At 40.9% G+C, this 26065-nt stretch overlaps 1 protein-coding gene across 3 annotated transcripts in view; it reads right to left on the reverse strand.

Annotated features, from left to right (window-relative positions):
• LOC126457010 (serine/threonine-protein phosphatase 2B catalytic subunit 2-like) overlaps positions 1-23140 on the reverse strand; it is an 804363-nt gene extending 781223 nt beyond the window's left edge. For 2 of the 3 annotated variants that reach the window (XM_050092981.1, XM_050092979.1), the window contains exon 1: positions 22958-23139. In XM_050092981.1, the coding sequence (XP_049948938.1) occupies positions 22958-23006 (49 nt within the window). In that variant the 5' untranslated portion in view covers positions 23007-23139. Of the gene's footprint in view, positions 1-22957 lie in introns of all 3 variants that reach the window. The other variant, XM_050092980.1, reaches the window with a different exon arrangement.
• Positions 23141-26065: the final 2925 nt, after the last annotated feature.

Here is a 26065-nt window from a genome sequence, read left to right on the forward strand (position 1 = left end):
TATTGCGAGAGATCAGGAGGAACAACTGTCCTGTTTGTCCAATACTTGCGATACGCTGTTAGTCCAGACCTCAATCCCGCGTCCGACCATCCTGATTTAGGTCTTCCGTGATTTCCCTAAATCGCTCGAGGCAAATGCCGGGATGGTTCCTTTGAAAAGGGCACGGCCGACTTCCTTCCCCATCCTTCCCTAATCCGATGAGACCGATGACCTCGCTGTCTGGTCTCCTTCCCCAAACAACCCAACCCCCAGACCTCAAACGTCTCTGACTCCTCACTACTGGTTCTGTAATACATTGGAGATTGATGCGCGAATTTTCTACACTTTGTCTATGTTAAAGGTCAGTTGCCACTCCCTGCACCAAGTACCTATCCGCTGCAGATCTTCCTGCATTTCGCGGGCAATTTTCTAATGCTGCAACTTCTCTGTATACTACAGCATCATTTGCGAAAAGCCGCATGGAACTTCCGACACTATCTACTAGGTCATTTATATATATTGTCGAATGTCCCGTGTCTCCAGTACTATCGATCGCTGCTGACGTGAAGGTCCCGAGTGAGGTATATCTTGGCTGCACAGAATTTTTCTGTGGTAGCAAGGTTTGGAACGGGATCAAAGCAGCCTTCCGAAACCATCTGAGAAGCTACTTGGATAAAGAAATGACAACACCGGTATACAATCCGCCTAAGTAATATCAAGTCAAAAGACGCTTCTGGTTGTAAGATGTGCGACATTTAATTCCGGAGAGTAGCCGTCAAATTTATGAAGACTGGCACAGAAACTCCGACATTTCTCCTCACCCTGGTCTTTTATAGGAAAAACTCAAAAGTTTAAAGATACCGGAAAGGTCGTGTTATCGGTACATTAATCGTTGGAATTAGGGTTGTAGAAGTTAGTCTTGGTTTGAAGTAGTTGAGTCAAAGTAGGGAGAACTTAAGATAGCCAAGTGGTGTGAATAAATTACTTTCTTTTCCGCACTGTGGGTGGCAGATTCAGCCTCGTGTTAATTTTCTACAGACATTGCTTTTATTTTGCCTATAACTTAACACTATAAACTGTATGTTGCGAGGAACTAAAAAACACTATTTTCGTCAAGGGCTTCCATAAATATGATGCCTATCTACAGCGAAGTCTGCCACGGAACAGTTAACCTGCCTAAGACAGGAAGTAGGAACTGACAAGACTGATAAAGGTTAGAGAAGGAAATGGCTATTGTAGATTACGGTTGCCTGACAATGTGAGGAATAACGTATGCAGTGCCTGACTCAGCGAATCAGATTGATCACTCGCGGCTAAAATGAAAACGGCACAACAGTCATTAGACCCACTTTCTTCATCCAGAAGAATCCTCTGTAGCGGCGCTTCGCTAGCATGCTCGAGCTGCTGACCGTCCTAAGCCGCCATATGGAGTGCAGCTTAAATCGTAACAACAGTAATTTTTCACAAGAAATCGGATTTTTCCATGTAAATGGAAGTAATTTCATTGGCGAAGTAAGTGTTACAGTAATCATTCTCATATAATTTTACAATGACCTTCCCAGTAGTACCTAAAAAGAACGATGGATTTGTAATATGAAGCAAACCTTACAAGAGTGACAAGCTATAGTAGCCTTAACATCCTGAACCTTTATACTACTGAGTGCAGTCATTCTGGTATAGAGATACTTTGGTTGTTCTCAATCAACTTGAAGTAGCACCGTCTTTACTGTAGCTGTAGTAACCTACACGCTCCGGATTGTCCGGCCGAGAAAATCAGAAACAACATTTTCGAGGTGTGCTCCCGCTGCCAAACTTTATCAAAGAACCCATCTTTACACAATAACATAACGCTGTGGTATCTAAGAACGTGGAAAAACCTAGACAAATATAGGAACTGATCTCAGGAAACTGCGAACACGAGTCTTGCATATCAGTCACCTGGTAGCGACTATGCCTGATCGTAACAATGTCAATAGAGAGAAATAATTTATTCACACCTCTTGGCTATCTTAAGTTCTCCCTACTTTGACTCAACTACTTCAAACCAAGACTAACTTCTACAACCCTAATTCCAACGATTAATCTACCGATAACACGACCTTTCCGGTATCTTTAAACTTTTGAGTTTTTCCTATAAAAAACCAGGGTGAGGAGAAATGTCGGAGTTTCTGTGCCATTCTTCATAAATTTGACGGCTACTCTCCGGAATTAAATGTCGCACATCTTACAACCAGAAGCGTCTTTTGACTTGATATTACTTAGGCGGATTGTATACCGGTGTTGTCATTTCTTTATCCAAGTAGCTTCTCAGATGGTTTCGGAAGGCTGCTTTGATCTCGTTCCAAACCTTGCTACCACAGAAAAATTCTGTGCAGCCAAGATATACCTCACTCGGGACCTTCACGTCAGTAGCGATCGATAGTACTGGAGACACGGGACATTCGACAATATATATAAAATGACCTAGTAGATAGTGTCGGAAGTTCCATGCGGCTTTTCGCAAATGATGCTGTAGTATACAGAGAAGTTGCAGCATTAGAAAATTGCCCGCGAAATGCAGGAAGATCTGCAGCGGATAGGCACTTGGTGCAGGGAGTGGTAACTGACCCTTAACATAGACAAATGTAATGTATTACGAATACACAGAAAGAAGGATCCTTTATTGTATGATTATATGATAGCGGAACAAATACTGGTAGCAGTTACTTCTGTAAAATATCTGGGAGTATGCGTGCGGAACGATTTGAAGTGGAATGATCATATAAAATTAATTGTTGGTAAGGCGGGTACCAGGTTGAGATTCATTGGGAGAGTCCTTAGAAAATGTAGTCCATCAACAAAGGAGGTGGCTTACAAAACACTCGTTCGACCTATACTTGAGTATTGCTCATCAGTGTGGGATCCGTACCAGATCGGGTTGACGGAGGAGATAGAGATGATCCAAAGAAGAGCGGCGCTTTTCGTCACAGGGTTATTTGGTAACCGTGATAGCGTTACGGAGATGTTTAACAAACTCAAGTGCCAGACTCTGCAAGAGAGGCGCTCTGCATCGCGGTGTAGCTTGCTCGCCAGGTTTCGAGAGGGTGCGTTTCTGGATGAGGTATCGAATATATTGCTTCCCCCTACTTATACCTCCAGAGGAGATCACGAATGTAAAATTAGAGAGATTCGAGCGCGCACATTGTTGCTAAATGCAACCAAATGACGAATGTGTGTGGAGCAGAATGTCTGTCCAAAACGTCCGGGAAAACTGCGACAAGGGGTGCTGCCGCTTCACGATAACGCATGTCACCACGTAACGCAGTAGTTACACCAACTGAAGTGGGAGACACTCGATAACCCTTCATATAGGCCTGATCTCTTCCCACGCGATTATCACGCCTTCGGTCCCTTGAAGGCCTTGAAGGGTCGACGATTTCTGTCGGACGAGGATGTGCAGCAGGCAGTTAGGGACTCTTCGAGCAGCAGGAGCCGGTCTTTTCTCAAACAGATATCTTCAAACTAATGCATCGGTGGGACGATTGCCCCAATAGTCACGGCCATTCTGCCCGATATGCGTAACGATTCTTGACTGTACGCCCTTGAACCGGAAACTTTTTGATCGCCCCTTACACATCGATCTCCAACTGACTGATTCGCCGCACAAGCCACACTTATTGCTCACCGAGGCGAAGTAGTAAACAAGGGAAGTGTCCTTAAAGAAAAGGGAGGGGGATAATTATTTCCTAGCATTATTAACGTTATCAGAAATGCTAGTCGCATTGGTGGGAAGAGTCATGAAATGCACACTACCTGAACCGAAGTATCCGGACATCTATTAGTGGACTAATATGGAGTGTGTCCACCCTTTGCCTTTACGACGACTTTAACTCTGCTTGATACATTAGCAATGAGGCGCCCGAATGTCTGACGTGGAATGGCAGCCCTTCTTCCTACAGAGGCGAAACCAGAGAAGGTTGGACACTAGGGTCTAGAGCGAAGTCGACGATCTAACTCTTCACAAAGGTGTTCCATTGGATTCAGGTCGGGACACTGGGCACGCCAGTCCATTTTAGAAATGTTACTTGTTCGCAAACCACTGCTTCACTGATGCCTCTTTATGACAGGGTGCATTGTTAAGCCTCGTTTACACGACGACACTAGGTTGCAGGCAACTGCGCTACCCGCAACTGCGCATGCGCCCCGCGCGTTTGCGCAACTCATTGGTGAAACTGAACAGTTTCGGCGTGTTCCAACTTTGGCGACACTAGTTGCCGAGTTTTGAGGTTATGTGTGATAGAGCGTGTAGACAAACTGAAATATGAAGGGGGAACTGAGAATAATACGAGCTTTTTGGATATCTATGCTTTGATAAGTGTTTGTGGGATTTCAGTGATGCTGATTACCAAAATAAGCAATATATTGCTGCCGCTGAGACCGTCATGTGCGATCATAACATAGATGGTTTGACAATATCTTAGCTGCAGGGCAAAATTTATTGAGTTAGGAGTACACATACATCTGAATTAAGAAAAATACAAGCAAATGTAATTCTAGCTGTTGCAATGCTCTCGTCTACGAGACTAAAATCCCATCGTTTGAGTTGGCCAGCTCTTTGTTAAGAAATATTGTTGACAGGAGGGAAGGCTATACAAATTCAAGAAGTTGCATTCTTTATTCAATATTCATCTATTTAAAACGTCGTTGCAGTGCTTTCCATTCACATATGTTAGAACTTTGAAATATTGCCACTGTACAGATCTATCTTCTTAAAGCGGCCTGCTTCGAATAATTATTGTTGCTAATGTTAATAATTATTGGTGTTAATGAAATAGCGTCATCATCAACTAAAACCGTATTTTATAGCATGCCGAGTGTTGTCGATTGTAATGCACGCAATATGATATGTAATTTCAGTTCTGGCGACAGTACTTCATGCATTACAGTACCTTTATTCCTTATTGCATAATTAACTCTATTTAGAACTAACATGAACAGTCCAGGTGACATTCTAAGATAATTAAAAGAGCTTCTTGGGTCTTCCGTTATAAGTTATTTCAGCAGTGATGCTGAACAACCGAGCTGACGTCTTTTCTTCACCGAGTCAAGAAACGATACACGTTTCTTATTTTTTTCTTAAATAGCGATTCCACGCAACAAGCTTTAACTCCATCACAACTAGTGCGACGTGCAGCTGCCAAAACTTCTATTTCAGACACGACTCAGGGACCCACAAAACGACGAAACTGAAGTGTATACTGGTGTCGCCGTGTCTAGTCACATATGAAACCACTAGCGTGCAGCTCATTCCACGCAACGAGTGGCGCAACCCAATGTCGTCGCGTAAACTAGGCTTCATGCTGACAGAATTATCTTCACCTGACTGATCCTCTACTGTAAACGGCACACAACGCTGTAAAACGCGCTCATATCCTTCCGTATTTAGCTTTTTCCTTGGCTCAATAAGGGGACCATACACTAACCAACAAAATCACTCACAATACCATAACACCACCTCTTTCGCACTTCACTGTTGGCACTAAACATGATTGCAGGTAATGCTCTCCTGGCATTCGTCAAATCTAAATCTTTCCATCGGATTTCCACAGGATAGGGCGTGATTTTACCACTCCAAATCCCTCATTTACAGTCATCCACTGTCCAGTGGCATCGCTGTTTGTGCTACCTCAAGCGTCGCTTTGCACTGACTGGTGAAATGTATGGCTAATGATGAGCTGCTTCACCATTATACGGCATTATTTTACTTACCTACGCATCTTCACTGATCTAGCTAGACTGATGGTAGCACTTCGGAAATCACGAGCGATTCCCACCGCTGATTTCATGCGATTTTTTATAACCACCCTCCGCAATGCCTAGAGGGCCCTGACCGTCGGTACACAAGCCCTGCCTGGTCTTTTGTCTAACTGTGGTTGTTCCTTCGCGTATCCACTCCACAATCACATCAACAGTCGACTTGGGCAACTTTTGTAGGGTCGATATGCCCCTGATAAATTTGTTACTCACAAGGGAACCTCCCCATCGCACCCCCTCAGATTCAGTTATAAGTTGGCACAGTCGATAGGCCTTGAAAAACTGAACACAGATCAATCGAGGAAACAGGAAGAAATTGTGTGGAACTATGAAAAAATAAGCCAAATATACGAACTAAGCAGTCCATAGGAAACATAGGCAACATCAAGGACTATGTGAGCACAAGAGCGCCGTGGTCCCGTGGTTAGCGTCAGCAGCTGCGGAACGAGAGGTCCTTGGTTCAAGTCTTCCCTCGGGTGAAAATTTTTTATTTTCAGACAATTATCAGAGTTCAGGCACTCACACATAATCAACTTCGCTGTGCAAAATTCCAGGACATGTTCAGATTTGCTTGTACATATGCAGGATTTGACGGTCTACACACGGAAAAATTTGAAAACCTTAAAAACATATGTTTTGACATAGCACAGAGAAAACTGTGCGACTGTGAAACTGTTGCATTCATTTTTTGAAGTTTATCTGACACACTCTTATGTTTTCATCAATTTTTTGGAAGTGATTATCACATCCACAAGAAAACCTAAATCGGGCAAGGTAGAAGAATCTTTTTACCCATTCGCCAACTGTGCAAGTTAGGTGGGTCGACAACATATTCCTGTCATGTGACGCACACGCTGTCACCAGTGTCGTGTAGAATATATCAGACGTGTTTTCCTGTGGAGGAATCGGTTGACCTATGACCTTGCGATCATTTGTTTTCGGTTCCCATTGGAGAGGCACGTCCTTTCGTCTACTAATCGCACGGTTTTGCGGTGCGGTCGCAAAACACAGACACTAAACTTATTACATAGAACAGAGATGTCAATGAACGAACGGACAGATCATAACTTTGCGAAAGTAAAGAAAGTAAAATTTTCAGTCGAGGGAAGACGAACCAAGGACCTCTCGCTCCGCAGCTGTTCACGCTAACCACGGGACCACGGCGCGCCTGTGCTCGTATCATCCTTGATGTTTCATATGTTGCCCATGGACTACTCAGTTAGTATATTTTGCTTATTTTTTCATAGTTCCACACAATTTCTTCCTGTTTTCTCGATTGGTCTGTGTTCAGTTTTTCAAGGCCTATCCACTGTGCCGAATTATAACTAAATCTGAGGGGGGTGCGATGGGGAGGTTCCCTTGTCAGGAGACATCCGGCTACTTGCTCACGTTCGAAGTCACGACGCTGTCATGACCAACCCGTTCTGCTGTTATGCTTATTCGCCACTCGTGACATCTAGGTCGATTCCTCATTACACAGGAGTGGCCAGCTACTTCTGATCAATAGAGTATATTACAGTAAAAATTTCTCGGTGTACATGCCGCGTCAAATCAGGATAAATCTCCAAGCTTTCGACCACTACCTCCATGGTCGTCGTCAGGGCTAAAACCTGACGACGACCATGGAGGTAGTGGTCGAAAGCTTGGAGATTTATCCTGATTTGACGCGGCATGTACACCGAGAAATTTTTACTCAAGAAATACGTCGCGAAAGACTTCGTAGCCATAGAGTATATTACAATTGGTAATGAGCATTTTGAAACTTCCACTTACAGTTCAACAAATTATCATTGCAAGATTAGTTTGCTAAGTCTTGCAGAGTTGGTAAACGTAGGTTCAAAGAACATGTACCAGCAGTCGTTTCTGGAGGACCATAATGAGCGGTAATTGCAGAAGCGGCAGACTTGGACTACTGAGCATGTCGAAACCGAGTGGGGGATTTCGGCAGCACTGAAACCCAATTACTGTTGCATCAACGAGTTTACACACGATTATGTAAGCAAAGACGACGAAAAACGCTCCTGCCGGTCACGTAAGATCACCAAAATGGAGTTTACTGAGGAGTAAGGATAATTTCACTAAATGTTACTAATTGAAAGTGCGCAATATAGCTGAGATTGTAAGCATTTCAACTTATGGAGTACAAAAAGTCATACTTAAAAAAATTAAGCTGAAAATGTACACCTTCGAACAGTATCGCGAATACTGTCGACCAAAAATGCACCTACAAGATGTTTCAACGCAGAGTCTGGTAATGTTTAATCGCAATCCGGAGGAAGTATTGCACACCAGAGTTAAAAGAATTAAAAAATGGAAAAAGGCAGGTGAGAGTGCCTCAGAAAATCAAGACAGCTTTACCGGGTACAATCTTTGCCACCGATCTTGGGGCTTCTCAGCGTATAGCTCTCACTGATTACTTGGCAGACAGAGAACTGTAGCTGTGCTCTATAATGTGTCACTGATGAATCATTTTAAACATGAGTCAAACGAAAATCAGCAACGATTGTTTTTCAAGAAGGCGGTATTTCTACAGGACACGGTATCGTCATATACGACAGGAGTCCTAATGACAAAAACTCATAAATCGGGCTTCGTATTAATTCTTTATTCCACCCCTTGTCCAGATTATAGTTGGCTGGAAAAAAATGCTTTGAAACACATCGTAATGAGTGTTATTCAGTGTCAAAATGACCTATATTTTTCGGACGAATGAGAAAAGAGGCAATCTGTAGAAGCAATGTGTAACCATGCCTGGAGACTGTTGAAAAATAATAATTTACTTCCCTTAGCCACCGCATTTGTTCAATAGCCGTTATACGTAAGATTTAAACAGCTGTATGCTACACCAAGTAAAAAGTAGACATGTTTACATGAAGTGTTTAGCTCAGAACTGTCCGTACCAAACGCTTCTGAAATAATAAACATTCCACGTAAAATACACTGAACATGCTAAGATCTAAAGAATGAACTAGAAACCTTATACCGTACATCGACCTTTCTATATGATTTCTTAAGGTATTGTTCTTTAATAAATCCATTACATCAGCATTTCCCCAGTTGTTAGTTTAGAGTAGGTACATTGATTTTCTACTGCATATTTCAACTGCGGTAAAAAACCAAATTACTTTCTTAAAGGTGAGACGCAGGATTCACAATACAGTTATTTGAATTTCTGATTTGAAAACGAACCTCAAAAATTAATAATCAAACCTTGTAATTTCATCTCATACCAGCATATATCCTCAGGAAAAGGAGTTGTGCGATGTTTAGCTTCCAACGCAACATGTGCCAGTACGGTGCTAGTCCATATGCCATGTGCCAGTACGGTGCTAGCCCATATGCCATAAAAACCATGTACGTGACATCCAGTAACGGATAGGGTGCTGGCAGCGTGTTATGATGTGTTCTCGTGGTTTAAACTGAGGCCTGCCTAAGAGGAGGAACCGCGTGATTCTGCTGAGTTTTGGAGCACCCAATATTCGAATGTACCGACGGGCAGAATGAATAATTTCAAGCAGTCGATAATCACCCGAAATCGAATATATATCCGAGAACTTTTAAGAGCCAAATTCAGAATCGCCCCAATGACAAAGCCATAGCGACTGCTTACATCTAATAATTTTATTAGATCACGCTATCAATCGCACTATTTCTGTTAGTGTACATGGCCATATTTCTGTTAGTGTACATGGCTAGGTCAGTTCCGCGCGCTTTTTGTTTTTTTTTAAGAAAAATTATATTGATTTTTTTAAAAATCTTTATTCATCAAAACCAATATTATACACAGTAACCCACCACCTAAAGCATTAGTGGGTCGAAGTAACACACAAAAGTATTAATTACCAAGCAGAATTTACCATATCTTTATGTAGTTAGTATTGACTACAGGATGGAAGGTTAGCTACTCTATGGACATGCCTACTATTTGACCTACTACACTATCTACTCTACTCCACTAAGCACATCCTGCAGCGTTACAAGTGTGACAGCAGAATACAAACCTACTGTCTCTTGGCCGCGCCTACCGAGCTAATCCCAGTGGGCGTTCCCCTGGCACCGGGCTGGCCTTAATTGAAAATCGCTGCAGGTCTTTCAAGAGTATCCTAAAAGCTATTTTCTACTAATAAATTCTAACTACTGGGTCATAATTAGTGTGCGGTGTCTATGATCAGTAACTTCACACCCTCCCCCTAATCCTGGACGCGACGGATCCCGATCGTCACGGCGGTCGGCCAATACGGGCCCCGGCAGAATGGGATAGGTGTGTGATGTCATTTTATTGCTCATCAATCATTCTATCTCCCTACGGTATTCTCGCAGGACTTTGGCGTATACCTCGCTGGCAAGCCTGTCGATGATATTAAAGGTAACTGGATTCCTGATCAGATGAAAGGTGTCTCTGTTTCGCGGCAGGTTCCTTAAATCCGTGGCAACATCAGCAAATATGGGGCACTCGTAGACCACGTGGTCCGGTGTACCTATACCGGCACCACAGTCACACGAGGGAGTCGCCCTTTTCACGAAACGGCAAAGATATGTCGGATACGGACCATGCCCTGTGAGAAAGTGCAGCAGTCCCTTACTAGGTTGAAAGTGTTTCATTCGTAGACGGTCCTGGATGTTTGTTAGTAACTGGTATGTTGTTCTGCCTGTCTCATCCCTATCCCAGGGCTCTTGCCATAATTCCTCTCCCCTTCTTCTAATTGATGGTTTATCCCCTAGTCGAACCTCCATGATGTCCTCAGTTTTTTTCAATCTGTCCCCATTTTGCCCAATACCATGCAGCCTGCTCCCTGATTTTTACATCTAGGGGGCACGGCCCCATGAGAATCGGCAGTGCTCCCCCTGGGGATGTACGGTAGGCTCCGATCGTACGCAATAGCATGTTGCGCAGCACTCGCCTCACGGAAATAGCAGGAACGACCCTCGTGAGCCTGTGAGCTCTGACTCTGGATCAGTAGCCCACGATGGAGGCGAGGGTTGTGTTATGATACAATTTGATGAGGTGTGGGGGAAGATGGAATCGCCTATGCCCAATCATGATGAGATTATTTAGGACCTCTAACGACCTGTGTATTGTTACTTCAATGTGCCGGGCGAAGCTCCGTTTCTCATTTAGTGTAACTCCCACGTATCGTGCCTCTCGACGGCGTATTACTGGTGTGCCCTCAGTCCTAACGGTTGGGTTTCTGGCCAGTTGGCCTTTTAAGAGCAAATAGGTTGACTTATTTGGTGAAACTTTAAGTTTGGTCCTGTGGCACCAATGCGACAATATGGTCATGATTCAAGTTCCTCTCGGCTACGGCCGCCAACCAAAAGGAGGAGGTCGTCAGCCTAGGCTATCACTTCTAGCACATCTGCACTGTTCTCCAAGGTGTCAAGGAGAGGCTCCATATTAATGCCCCAAAAGAGTGGCCCCAGGACAGAGCCCTGTGGACACCCCTTCGTTATCTTCTTGCCCAATCGCTCGATAGGGGATGATAGCCAGACCTCCCTATCCATACAATAGCTCCTAAGACATCCATATAGCGGTCCTGGACACACTTTCCCCCGCAAGCGGGAGAAGAGCGAAGGCCACCACAGGTTGTCGAAGGCGCCACTGATGTCTACCATGATGCCAACTACGTACTTTTGTGTGGACGTCCAGCAGACCTCAGCCGCCATGGCGATTGCGTCAGACACAGAACGCCCTGGTCGGAAGCCGAATTGCCTGCTGCTCATCCCAAAGAGCACTCGGTGTGCCATCAGCCTGTCAGCCAGCAACCACTCCAGCAATTTCCAAAGCAGATCCAACAGACATATCGGTCTGTAGGACTTGACTTTTTAGGATCTTTATCCTGGCCGTTTTTTGATAATTACTACGTTGGCCTGTTTCCAGATGGAGGGAAACGTTCTAGAGGCTCAGGGCCTCGTTGTAAATTCTTGCTAGAGGTGTTACTAGTTGAGGAGCGAGGTACTGCACCACCTAGCTATGATGCCGTCTGGTCCTGGGGCTTTACCTCTTTTAAGTGATTTAATGTGCGTCGTCACCTCGTTCTCTGAGAATGGGTACACTGCATTGTTATTTTGATATTCTTCTCGAAGAGTCCGCCTAATTAGGCCTTGTTCTTCGGTGTCTTCCTCTTCCTTGTCGTCCGGAAGCAGGGACCGGAGGAGGACCTCGGCAGTTTCTTGCCATGACCCCGTCACCCGATTCCCATCCCTGACAGTTGAAAGTACCATTGGCGACCGAATCTTTTCTCTAACTATTTTGCGCGCTCTTTTAGCTTACAATGAAATGGCACAACTACGAGGAACCTAAAGTCCGCGCTTAATAGGTAAAGTTCTGCCAAACCGGCGAAACTTCTACGACAGTGGTCCCCAATATGGGAGCAATTACCCCTAAGGGATAAAATGAAATATTCTGAGGGATAAAAACAAATGAGGTTAATCATGTTTTGATGACGAGACTACATATTTTTTTTAAAAAAAGAACATTATTATTATCCTTATTCGTAGAACAGTAATGCTGATTACGTAAGTTACAATTACATTTTTTTTTCAAATACTAGCATTGAAATGTGGCATAATATGGCGGAGGTTACAGCTTCTGAAATGAATGTATCAGCAACATCTTCCTCACATATTCCTCTCACAACACACATATTTAGTACTTTGTACCCTGCATCTATGCTTAAATATTTTATGGAAAGTCTTCAACTTTTAGGTAGTTCTCGCAATGGATCACAAATTACTACCATCATTCAGTTCGCAATACGTAAATGAACTGACAGCACGCAGCGGTTAGGCACAAAGCACTGGCAGCATGAAGTCTTCTACATTCTGCCAGTTCAGAGGTAAGAAGTCAAGCAATCAAGGGAGGGAACCACGTTTTGTAACAATGTGGATAGTTTGCTTTTTTTTACAGAGTAGGAGTTGTAGGTAGCATTAGGTATGTACTGTGAACTACTTGATTATACTATAAAATGGTTGTTGTCTAACTAACTTACCAGTTCGTAGTTTAATAAAACAACTACACAACCCAATATCATCTACCTTTCGTCATTTTAAAAATAAAAATGTTCGAAGGAATTTTTTGCATTCTAAAGAACAGTTTCAGCGCTGACCTCGGTGATTGTGGGGTATGGTGATGTGCGTACTAGATTATACTCAGGGGTAAGAGCGATTGAGGACCACCGATTTGCCGGCCTGTGTGGCAGTGCGCTTCTATGCGCTACAATCTGGAACCGCGTGACCGCTACGGTAGCAGGTTCGAATCCTCCCTCGGGCATGGATGTGTGTGATGTCCTTAGGTTAGTTAGGTTTAAGTAGTTGTAAGTCTAAGGGACTGATGACCTCAGATGGTAAGTCCCATAGTGCTCAGAGCCATTTGAACCACTGATCTAGGATATAGAGGAGGTGGGCAAAATTATGGTAACACCACGAGAAATACATACTTGCGCATAAATGCAGATGCCAGCTAATCCTGCTGGTTGCACTGATGCATCTAATCACGAACGGCACCTGTGGTATGTCCTCAACACGTTGCAAGTGCCAGTCGCGGTCAGAACAGCAGTCTGTTTAGCAGTGCATTATGTTGGAGCTCAGCGCATTCGAACTTGGGTGACTGATGTTTCAAGAGGTACCATATCGAAGATTAATACCGCGTAAAGGGAAAGCGGGAAAGTATCATCCAATAAGTGATAACGCGCACGAAAGTGTGTGTTGAGTGACTGTGCGGAAGGTCACTGAAGAGGACTGTGAGGGAAAATAAGATGACAGCTGCAGAAGTCACTGCAAAACTGAATGTCGCACTCGCGAACCCTGTCAGCACCGGAACACAAAGGGAGCTCCATTACTAGCGAACTGCACGGCGGGCTGGAATTCCAAAACCATCAGTTTTGCAAATGCTTGTAACAGGAAAACGTTGTGGCTAAACCTTAAAGCCTCGACTATGGAGCAACGGAAGAATGTTAATTTGGTCGGATAAATTTTACTTTGCACTGTTTCCAACTTATGGCCGAATTTACATCCTAAGAATGAAACTTGGCAGGGGTTCTGTGACGATTTGGGCGCCTACGTTTTGTTATTTCATGGGGCCCATGGTTTCATTGCAAGGTCTCATTATTGCGAAGGATTATGTGACCATTTTGGCTGAGAATATCCTTCCCAGGATAGAACTTTGTTCCACAATGGCGATGCTGGGCCCTGCTCACACAGCTCGCATCGACTGGTATTGTGAGCACGAAGATTTTCTCCTGTCCCGTGGCCTCCAGTCACCAGATCTTAACATTATTAAGCTTTTGTCGTCTACTCTGGAGAGATGGAGGCATATCTAGCTCCATCGTCGTTTGAACTTGCCACTATTTTGCAGGAAGAATGATATATGATTTTCTTGAAAACCATACAGGACTTGTGTTTATCAATTACGAGACGACTGGAATGTGTTCTGAACGCCAAAGGGTGTCTTACACCGTTTTAGGCATGGTAAAGTTTTGTGTTTCTGGTGTTTCCATATTTTTGACCACCCCTGTACCACTATTACATTAAGCACCTGCGTCCAGTAATCGGCCCTGAAGTACCTACTACCCTATAGTTAGTTGCATTATGGCATCGTAGAGCATAATGAATCATACGGATATGATTTTATTTAAACAAGAACATATATATCCTACCAGAAGATAAAAATAAATAGATAAATAAATAAAACCTGCAGTCAGGAGAATCTTAACTACTCTGCTAGCTCAAGAAATAGGGTTAAACAAATTTATGTGCCTCAACTGGACGCCTAATTGGCGTCTCCTTTGCAAGTGTTCAGAGATGTGTTCTTTTAAATGACTGAGTAAAATGGAAGTTGAAATTCTTCCCAATGAACTCTCACAGCTACGAAAGGTTTTTTTTGGTGAAACATTGAATGCGTACCTTCGTCTACAGAAGAAAAGAAATTAATCACTATCTAAGTGGCGTTACAGTGAGGCAAACAGTGATTTGACAGGCACCATAAAATCACAGCATGCTGGTTACCTCCGGCCGACGTATCAGTCTCCCTCTCACCTACACCCAACTTCTAATGCAAATATTTTGTGAAATATTCAAATACTAATTCAAAATTTTGTTGGCTCACTCTATAGTTAACGAACAGCGTTTACGCATTCCATGAACTATTTTAATGAGACTTTGTTCAGCAAAGAAAACAAGGCAAGTCTAAGGACGCTTTCTCGGTGCTATTACGTGAAACTAACCTACAGCCACTCGACCGCATATCGTTAGTCATTGTCATTAATGCAATTTCACTTGTGGTTACATGTAACCAAATTCCCTGTGGTGCATACCACAGCTCTGGTTTCCGAATAATTTTCATCCTCCCCCCCCCCCCCCCCCCACGTACGAGTCTGCCCGTTCATCAATAGGTCAAAGGTAACTCATAACCAATGATGTAAGTTGTTTCCAAGCTTCGAGCCATGGCACGCAAAGAACAGGACAGTCGTTATCTAAGCAAATTAGGGTCTCATCGTAACGTTGTTTCCCTACGTCAAAGAATTCAATATAAAAATTTCCTTCCATTACTTTTTACTTGTATACTATGCTTGTTTACCTCTTTTGCTACAGTGCTACCTCAGCCCCCCTCTTTCTCTCGCAAATTTGTTTTGTTCTGCTTTTTTTCCACAACATTTGCTCTGTAATTAGACTGGCACAAAACAAGTATCGTGACATCAGTTTGGACGTCGGAGTACCTTCGCGAGAATTTCTGGTTTGACGCAACATTTATTTGAAAACAACCTGCACTATCTTAAGAATGCATCTCTGCCTGACACGTATGTACAAACTATGTATTCTTGATAAGCACAACAGTCTGATAACAGCCCTTGGTTCACTGTTTTTTTTTCTAATTCTGGTCTTCTGTGATAGCAAAGGAATTTTATTACTCGAGTCAATGAAACACACGAGCTGTTTTCAGCGACATATATCTATTAATAGCGACATATAGCTTGAGAATACAAGAATGAATACATGTGTGTGATTTTCTATCGTGTTTGACACCATTAACTCTGGTTTGTAACGCGTTACTAAATGTTTTGCGGCGGTCAGAATGTCTATGTAAGGCCGTTCGCTGTTGCTAGTTACTGTTTCGCTGTGTTGTTAATAGCTGCTTGTGTATCATATCCATTCTTCTGGGGAACGTACGAAGCATCTTTTTAGTCAGTTAACTTCAGTGAATGTACTTGCAAACTCAAAGAGGTTCCTCTGGTTCTTACCAGACGCAGTGATGCAACTGCAAAGCATATACTTGGGCTCAACAATTTTATCTACATACTGAGAAAATTATTCCATGTCTAAAAGGATTTCTGTTTCATGCAGTTAAGAATTAAATTAACAAGACAACGAGGCTTTGTAATACTAATATGACCGAAACAGAGAAAACGATATTAGGTGAGATATAGCAAGATGCTGAATGTGTCACTGAGCATATAGAAAATAGGCATGCTTATTAGTAGTGACCACTGGATAGAAATCAGGCTCCCTTAAGCATTATTATTAAAGTTCCTTTGGAAATACAAAACATTCTAATCTAGTTTCTAATTATAACGCGTGAATTTAGAAGTACGGTATAGTGGAAATGAAAAATGGTTTCATCTTAGAATCAACAAATGTTTTATCCGGAGAGACTGGTGGACTAGGGTCACATATAACTCAAAGAAAGCATTGGTCTACATCACCGACAGAACAGTATAGGCGGTCTGTCAAAAAATTCCGGAACTTCGTCCACAAAAGTTTTCTTAATTTCTCGTATGGTCTCCTTCGAAGTACTCTCCTCCACAATTGATACACCAGTTCCCAGCGCCGTCTCCACTTCCGGAAGCAGTCAGGTACGCTCCTTGCTGGAAGCGCCTTCTGCAAATCTTATCTCGTTTGTCGTTGCAAATCTTCGTCCTTTCAGGGGATTTTCAACTTTGAAAATAAAAATCAGTCCGCGGGGGCCATATGTGCGATCCATAAACTCTTCGCAGATTGCGGGGCAAAGATCTTTCTGGTCTTGACTCACGAGCCGTGGGACAATGTTGGCAGCAACAAGATGCTGTGTCAGGATTTCATGACATGATCCAACTGAAATGTTACATTCTTCTGCAATCTCTCGTACAGTCAGTCTTCGATTGGCACGTACAATTCCGGTGACGTTCCTGACATGAGCGTTTAAGGGCATCCTGGACGAGGGTCATCTTTTAAGTTCCGCCTGGCCATTTCTAAACCTTGTGAACCATTCGTAACGGCTTCATCAACACAGTAAGTATCCTGCATCATTTGGTGTCGGTGTCTCTCTGTAAATGGTTTCTTGAGTCTCAAGCAAAATTTAATCCAGGCGCGTTGCTCCTCTAAGTCCGCCATTTCGGAATTCACAGACTGTGCAACATAACGCTCTACTCAATACAGCACTGAACGATACGTAACAGACATATGACATAAAACTTCCGACAGTTACACATTAAACATAGGCCTGTGCGGGGATGCCACCCGCATTTTGCTCCAACACACCAATTTTTTGAATATACCTCATACATCGTTGTTTGTCCACCTTTGCAGCGCGATAGAGCAGCTACTCGGCGTGACGAGGATCCGACAAGCCATTGTAAGTTTCAGGAGCACCAGGTGTCTACACCAAGTCACCCAATTCCCGTAAATTACGGGCCGTGATTTGCGGGCGCGAAGCTGCAGCCCAGTAGCGTCCCAGATGTCCGCCATCGGGTTCAAATCAGGCGAATTGGTGGACAAGTCATCAACCTGAGTTCATAGCCATGCTCCTAAAACCACTACTGCATGGCTGTGGCTTGTGACACGGAGAGTTATCTGGCTGGAAGATGACATAGCAGCTGGGTAAGACATCGAGTATGAAGGGATGCATGTGGTCCTCCAGTGTTCACGCAGCCCACAGCTGCCTTGGTACCGTCTAATACTACTAAACGGGTCGTAGTAACCAAGCATAATACTGCCGCCCCTCCCCAACCGTACTTGGACATTCTTTTCGATCGCGTCGTGATTCTGCCCAATGACAGGTCCTTTAGCCTATTGTCAATATAACTGCTTTCGATAAACAAGCAGTCGTGGGAAAAGAATGGCGCGACGGAAAAAGGTTGACAACAGAAAGGTAGAATAAATAACGAGTTAAATTCTTTTAAAATGAAAATATGGCATATTATCAGTGTCAGAATTATCGACATACCTTGACGAAGTAATAAAATTTGAACCACAAAGAGGAGGAAGGGGTCAACAGACGGGGAGCGGAGTATGGGCAAATTTTAAACAAATGGAAGACTACTTACGATACATATATTTCGACGTTAATATCAAGCTGAAAGAAACATTGGTTGTAATAAAGATAGGCAACTTTATGCAATTGGGAATAACTGATATATTCTATAAATAGCAACCCCATGAAAACATAAATTTTGTCTCTTAACTGTATACGGATATATCACCCCATTCCAGAAAGCTCAAAGAGATGAAGAAAATACTACTGCCACATCACGAAGTGCCTCAATAGTAGCGGCTGGTAATCAGAAGAGCAAAACAAATACTTTTGGCATTTCATGCAGAAAACTTTAATGAACGTGGACTAGGAACTACATTAGAATCACAGACAAACATTTATCTTCATTCTGAAACCAATAGTTACTGCCTCATAGCCAAAATATTGCCTCTGTGTTCTGCACTTAGCCGCACTTGCACAGCAGTATTCACAGAGAGGGACAGAATAGGAAAACTGCTATTTGTTGATTTGAGCAGTATTATCTGGGACAGCATCATAGCTCCATAATTCAAGGAATAGAAACAATGTCCACAAGAACTAATCCCACAGTCGCCCACTTTAAAGTATGTGATAAAAAATGATCGTACCTAAATCATTAAAATGTCTTGAGACGTACCATACGCCAGAAGTGTCAGGGACAATATTAATGACAACAGTACTTTGTACAACAAACTGGGACTAACAAGTCACTCTGTTTTGTGAACAGTGAACTACAAATTACCCTGTCCGAGTACACCCACACAAATCATCACAAAATTCGAGTTGCCACTAGTTGCCTCTCGACACTTTCCACCCAAGGTAAATACAGTTTTAATTTTTCACAAATGTTTACTGTAGCATACACTCTGCACAAGTATAGAAGCATATCATCACATCTTATCAACAGATCCATACTTGGTCTTTGTGGTGGTACTGTTCCACCACAGACCAAGAGTGTCAATGCAAACAACAGTAAATCTATATGAAAATGATCGCACTGGGCTTGTGCTCTCCCATGATGCCTTAGTAGGTGCATTTCCTTTGTCAGTTGGAACTAATCTATTAACTGGTGCCTCAGAAAACCAGGTACTATTTTGTTACAATACGGTTTCGACTCACCGTGTGTATTCAACATACCAAAATGATGTAGAAACAAGTTTTTTGCAATATCTGTTTGTTAGATATGTCTACTATGGAAACTTATGACTAGCTGTAGATTTAATCAAGTTAAACCAGTCACTGGTGTGCTGTGAAACGAATTACACAAATATTCCACTCTTATTAATGTTCTCCAACTTCCATGCTAATTTCATTGCTGTACAGGGTAAAAAAAAATCTCCTGTAACTTTTCAAGTTGTTATTTTGCTATTTGTAATACAAGTGCACAAAACAAAATCTCATCACTAATAATGTCCTAGACTAACTGTCATGTAGCTTCACCAGCTACTGAGCTGTGATGTCCACTCATATTTTAGTTTCATATAACTATGCTATCTGTTGACCAACTGGGGTTTTAACAGTCCTTCAACGACGAGCTCAAACTTGGATTGACTAAGGAAACTGATCTTTGTCAAATGAACACCCCCGAATTTACCTTAAGCTATCTAGGGAAAGAAAGGAAAACATAAATTGGGTTCTCTTAAATGCAGGCCCATATTTCTCCTACTGTGTCACATCACTTTGGTTTGTTGATTTTTGCAGTAATAATGATATCTTCAGTAATTAATAATTCTGAGAACAGTAAACAGTGATCACTCCAAAAGAAGCTTCATGGTAAATTTTGTGACAAAATTATATGGCTGACAATGCACTTTTACCACAGTATTGTACAAACAAACTTTATCAATTTTTTTTTATACAATACCAAATTCCATGATGTACATTAATGTAATGTGCCTTGTCTGAGAATAATGTGAGCAGAGATGGCACAAACAATGAGCAAAAACTTTTCAGTCTGATAGCTAAACAACCAAAATGTGGGCTGCAGACAACACTGACCATTCTCTCCTCCACAACCAATCAGTGTAAGTGCAACTGAATTCAAAGCAATGGTTACAGGGAAATAAAAATCTCATGCAACAAGACTAGTTACTTGAAACACCTTTGACAACTTTTAACTGCCATGGGGTAGGGACAGTATTACTTTATATAGCACCCTGTTCAGAGAATTAATGTTAAAGGGTGTGTGCTATGAGAGCCAGTGACATGTGGGAGATCTGGCATCATGTTCAGCAAATAGAAAGTAATGCTACCCCTTCAAATTACCGTATATGTTATTATATGTTACATCTTTAACAATTTCTGTGTATGGTAGGGTGCAAATATGCAACAAACAATGGCAGGCACAAACAAACAACCATGTTGTTAAGTTACTCTTAGTGCAGAGTTTAGCTACTTTTCATTGATATATTTTTATTATTCAATTATAACATAACAAGAAAAAGAAGTTATGACTACAACATGAGAAACTGTTGCCAGGAGAACGTCAGGACATTAACTCAGTATGCCTGATAGGCCTAGTTCCATCTATAGTTTCACTGAAAAACAAAAATATTAACAGGAATGTTTGCAAAGAGTTGTAAAATTCTAGTAAACTTCAGTGTTTCAGAGTATTCTGCAGAATACCCATGTTGCTTGACAAACTGATAAGTTACTATGTGCAGAATAATTATACAGATTATTCTGACAAGTACTGATGCTGACCAGCTGACTTGTACATGGACAAAACTGACATCAATAATTTGTATTTACTAATAAGAAAGCAATCATGCAAATGAAAATAAGTTCAAACCAAAACAATTAAGAGTAAATTTTGCATTTCTTGTGTGAGGCATGGGTCATGAAGCACTACTACACAGTAAATAATCATTTAAATGGAAATCATTACTGTTAAGAACAAAATGCATTAATTTCACACCTAGTATCTGTCCTAGCGAAACAAGGAGGGGGGAAAAAAAATCATTTGAGCAGATGGATACCAGCACTCAAAATTTCCCACTGCAAATTAGTAGGCCTAATTCTGTGGTAATTTGTATGTTCTCCCCAGTTACTTTTTCAACAATCATCAGGATAGCATCTTGTCAGATGATAGACCCCGCTGCACAAAACACTACAAAGGTCATACTGACACTGGATACCACTCATACAAAAAAACCTACATGCTACGACACCAGGAAACTAACCTGTTCAATGAAATGTTCCTTGATATTCAGAAATATTTGCAATCCCCAAATGACACACCCCAGAGAATATCTGCGAACAGATATTCCTCAGAAACGTGGAACTACTTTAATAATGTATAATTATACCAGAATTAGTCACAAGGCTCAAATAATGAAGTAACAGGTAATAAAAGTAACAAGCCTGTGAGTTTGAATAATTTTACCACAAAATTGGAGTAACTGAAATAAAAGAAATAAGGTTGGACTTCACATAAACCCAGAGGGGTAACTGTACACGCCATAAACATTACATGATAAAATATACAACTGAATGATAGTTAATACATGAACCTTCAGAGATGAATAAAAAACCACTTCACACTTTCGTGGTAAGATCGATTTTAAACCACACTGAAGTAACCCACTATTAACATTAACAATCTCTATCCTACACACTCAAAAAGTAAAAAATACTACAACCACTACAAATTTATCTCTCATCAAAGCATGAATTATTAGCGGCTTTTCTGTGCAATACAGTCTAGTATTAATAATGTTGAACGGATAAATTTTAGTTACAACTATAACAACATTTTCCTAGTTAAGTGTAAAACAGAAATTTTATCTAAATGTGGTGACATAGGGCAGGTACTATGCAACGAACTGTAATATTTATACTGGCATCTCGTGAAAGTGATAATTATTAAATAAACTTTATCTTAGTCTTATGACTCTGAAATATCGAACGTAAATTTTGCATGTTCAACATATTAAAATAGAGCATGAGCACAGCAGTTCTCCACAGAAAAATTTTACGCACTAAAACATTTATGACATACTGACATAAAAACTTAAATTACAGATAGACGCGACAAGTAGCTATAACGGATACGGAAAACTTAAAGATCTAAACATAACTTCTGGTTTTTCATAATTTCTATCTTCCTTTCTATTCAAATTTACTGTTCTACAATTCCTATGACTTCCTAAGCGTCCGTGCGTAATTTAGAAATGCCATCGATAGGGCTCATGTTGGTTAGTACTGTAAGTCTAACAGAAAGGGAGATACATGTACGAAATTAACGGAAGAATAAAGCTCTTGCTCGAATACGACCCATAAAATCTAATATTCTTAAAAATATCGTTTCCACTACAAGGAAGCGCTGACACACAGGTCACGAAAAATCTATTAGAAAGACAAGATGCGTCCGTTACTAATGTTTTACCGCCTAGCGCACATATTTTACATTCATATATCGCACATGTAAAATATTTAAGCTATAACAGTGAAGTAGAAAATGCTGTAATCACTGCTACTTTCAGTGTTTACCTCGAGCAGTGTGTAAACACACAAAAGCATTATGCACTGTCCTTCAAATATAAAAATAAAACCTGTGCTGTATATCAAATGAACATTAGTTTCTGAAATTTCTTTTCCTTATGTCACCAAAATTAGGCTGTCAGCGCAAATACATCCTTCTGTCAAAATGTCAAGCCGATACAACCCAACCTAGAAGCAGACGACCCATCAGCAACGCATTGAAAACATAGGATCTGCCCCATAACGACAGCATATGCATGTTGTAGATGAATTAGGAGGTAAATTCTGCTTTTCCTGATGACTTTTGGGCTCAGTAACTCCTACTTCAACGCAGAATTCCGCTAAAATTCACCACGCAATCGATATAAATGGCGACAGAGAAAATCAATTCCACCGACTAAGATCGCACAAACGCGCCTTTTCGTTAAACTATATACTTACTTTTGATAACTCGCTCTGTAGTGGATAACTTCTGGTTGTTGGACGACATTTTCAGTTATCTGTTGGATATACTACACAATAAACATCGGATGTTCGTGATAGCCACAGATTCCACTAGCTAAATTCTACTATACCACAAGATGTCGCTGACTGAAACCTCCACTGCACTGTTTACTGCGCATCCTTCTGCGCAGGAAACCATTGCTGTCCTCGAATGCCGCAAACACCCAGGAGCGGCGCACCTGTGCAGACATAGCAACTTGTGCATCAATCTATATCTTTTGCGTTACTAAATAGCGAAAATTGAGTTGTATAACTAACTGAAATATGACACGAAAAAGTCTCTTTTGCTAATTGATACATCTGAAATACTTTTGCTCGAATATTAAATTATGCCAAATTACAGTAATTAACTATAAACAAGGGCAACTATAAGCGGTGGAGAGAAGTGAACTTTAGAGAAAAGTGAAAAGAAAAATTAACGCACGTCCGAACTGAACACAATACGTAATTAACTCACAGACATGTAGCCGAATTTGCCTTTGTACTTATTTGCACACGAACTTACGTCAATAAGTGCACTCGAGGAGAAGTAAATTCTGATACAAAATTAAATTTTCGGGAAAAAAGAATTTAAACGTATGCTTACATGAGATCAAGATAAGTTTAAAACAAACGCTGTAAGCAATATAAACATTCCTTTTTAGAAATGAGAAAAGTATCACTTGCGTAGCAGTCTTAAATCGCTGTATAGAAAAGATCAGGCAAGGGAAATGAAAGTTTCGAACTAACGGCGATTACAATGAAATTGGCAGTAGAGTAGTATCGCCCCAGTTTCCCAATCCCAAGCCACGTTATTAACAATATAAACAAAAAATACGTGGCATTGAAATACAGTTTAAACTATGTAAAGAAGGAAGAAGGTAGGATTAAATCCATAATGTAACAATGTTTGTGAAAGATACCAAATTTATTTGTTAGCATGTTTGATGCCCAGTTTTATCATTCTTTACCATTCATTGAACCAATCCTTTATAGCAAGTGAAAATTTATGTTTCAACATAGATTTTGAGCACCTGATGCCTACTGTTCACCTGATAATCTTTTCCTTTCTTCCACCACCATCTTTTATCTAGTTACGGTACTGAATACCTAAGAAGCAGTTGTTATTTTCTGATATAATAATGCTTAATGATTTTGCTTTCAGGTGGATGATGGCATTATACATATATTAAATTGCAAAATATGTTTCAAATGAAAGTCTACAGACACACACACACACACACACACACACAGAGAGAGAGAGAGAGAGAGAGAGAGAGACAGAGAGAGAGACAGAGAGAGAGAGAGAGAGAGAGAAAGAAAGTATGCCTTGGGTTGGAATAGCTAGTGCAGAAGATGCAATTTGAATAAAGAATATCAAGGGATGCATCTTTGCTCCATTTATCTATGAAATGGCTGTATGTGGATATGTAGAAAACCATTATTTTGAAAGAAATTTGGTGGATTCCAGATAAACGATTTACCTACAGTTTAATTATTATGCAATTATTTTATAAGAACATAAACATTTGATTCTGTTCCATAAAATTATTGTTTATATCATTCAGAGGATTTTTTTTCCTACAGTCCTAGTTAAAGTAATGGACTTTGTAACAAATAATCAGATTTTGAATCATTTTGAGAAAGACAATCACTTCCATGAGACGGAACACAGTTTTTGGAAGGGAAAGTCCACAACTACTGCTGTAGTGAACTTATTAACAAAAATAAAGCTAGCATTTGAGGAGAGAGTGTTTCTGGCACTCACACTGTGTGTTCTTAGCAAAGAATTTGACTGCACCACCCACAAGACCTTACTCAGAAAGTTAAAAACCTGTGGTATGGGTGGTGCTGTAGTAGCTACCATTCAGTGCTCCTTAGAAAACAGATGGCAGATTGTTTACCTTCAAGGAGCAACGTTTCAGGTGTGCAAGTCTGAACATGGTGTGCCACAAGGTTCTGTCATAGCCTCTCTCCTTCTTCATATTTTTGTAAATGATTAAGCCAAAATGGCCACAATATGATGTGCCAATGACATTACTCTTATTGCCTAAGGAAATGATTCTATGCGAGCAGCCCTGAAATCAGGTGTGCTATTGGGGAAGGCCAAAAAGTGGTTCATCTCAAATAAAATGAAAATAAATGAAGAAAAACTCAGCATATAATAAGCAGCCTCAGCTAAAACACATACCTGGACCATGTGAAAACTTTGAAATTGCTGTGTATTTTAATTAGTCACTAACTTTCTTGGTACAGATGCACTGAGTCTGTATGTAAGAAACTCTTATATTTAGTATACCTCTTTAAGATACCCAAAAGTGTAATTACAGGTCAGTATCTAGTAACTATATCTCACACTCTATTCCACAGCCATATTGCTTATGGACTACAACTGTGGGGTCATTAATCAAGCTGCAAGGATACACTAATAAACAGATAATTATTCATAAAATTGGAACTAATGACTGTTTGCAGGAGGTATGTATTATTTTTGCCTCATCCATGTCAAAGAGAACCTATATAGATTTACCAAGATGTGTGAGATACACAACCAAACCACTGAAAACAATGAGACAATAAAAGGATGTAAAACCACGCATGGTATTCTCAACACAGGAATTGTTTTTACTCTGATGACAGTGAAAAGATCTACTGAACTTCCTCCAAAATTATTAAATCTATTAATCAAATACATGCTATTGAAAAGTATTCTACATTAGAATGTTAAATTTGTTTAAATTTGCTATAATTTCATATATTGCTTTTATTGTAATTTAGTAATCTTGTAAATTTGATGATGTAAATGATGGTAATAAAAGTTAATAAGAGGTATTTACAACGCCAAAATCATGGACATATAGGTAGAATTCATGATCCTGCATCCAAGTACTCATATAAGTTGGAGTAGGAGTGGCTAATGAGGTATTCTTTTACTTTATGTATAAATGATTGGTAAATTTCAGTTTCCTGCTTGATGTCCACTGGCAACCTGTTATAGACATACCTGCCACAGACCTGTATATGAGCTATTATTGCAATGACATGATTTTCCAAATTGTTTGCATA

Source organism: Schistocerca serialis, chromosome 2 (genome assembly GCF_023864345.2).
Source record: "Schistocerca serialis cubense isolate TAMUIC-IGC-003099 chromosome 2, iqSchSeri2.2, whole genome shotgun sequence".
NCBI lineage: Eukaryota > Metazoa > Arthropoda > Insecta > Orthoptera > Acrididae > Schistocerca > Schistocerca serialis.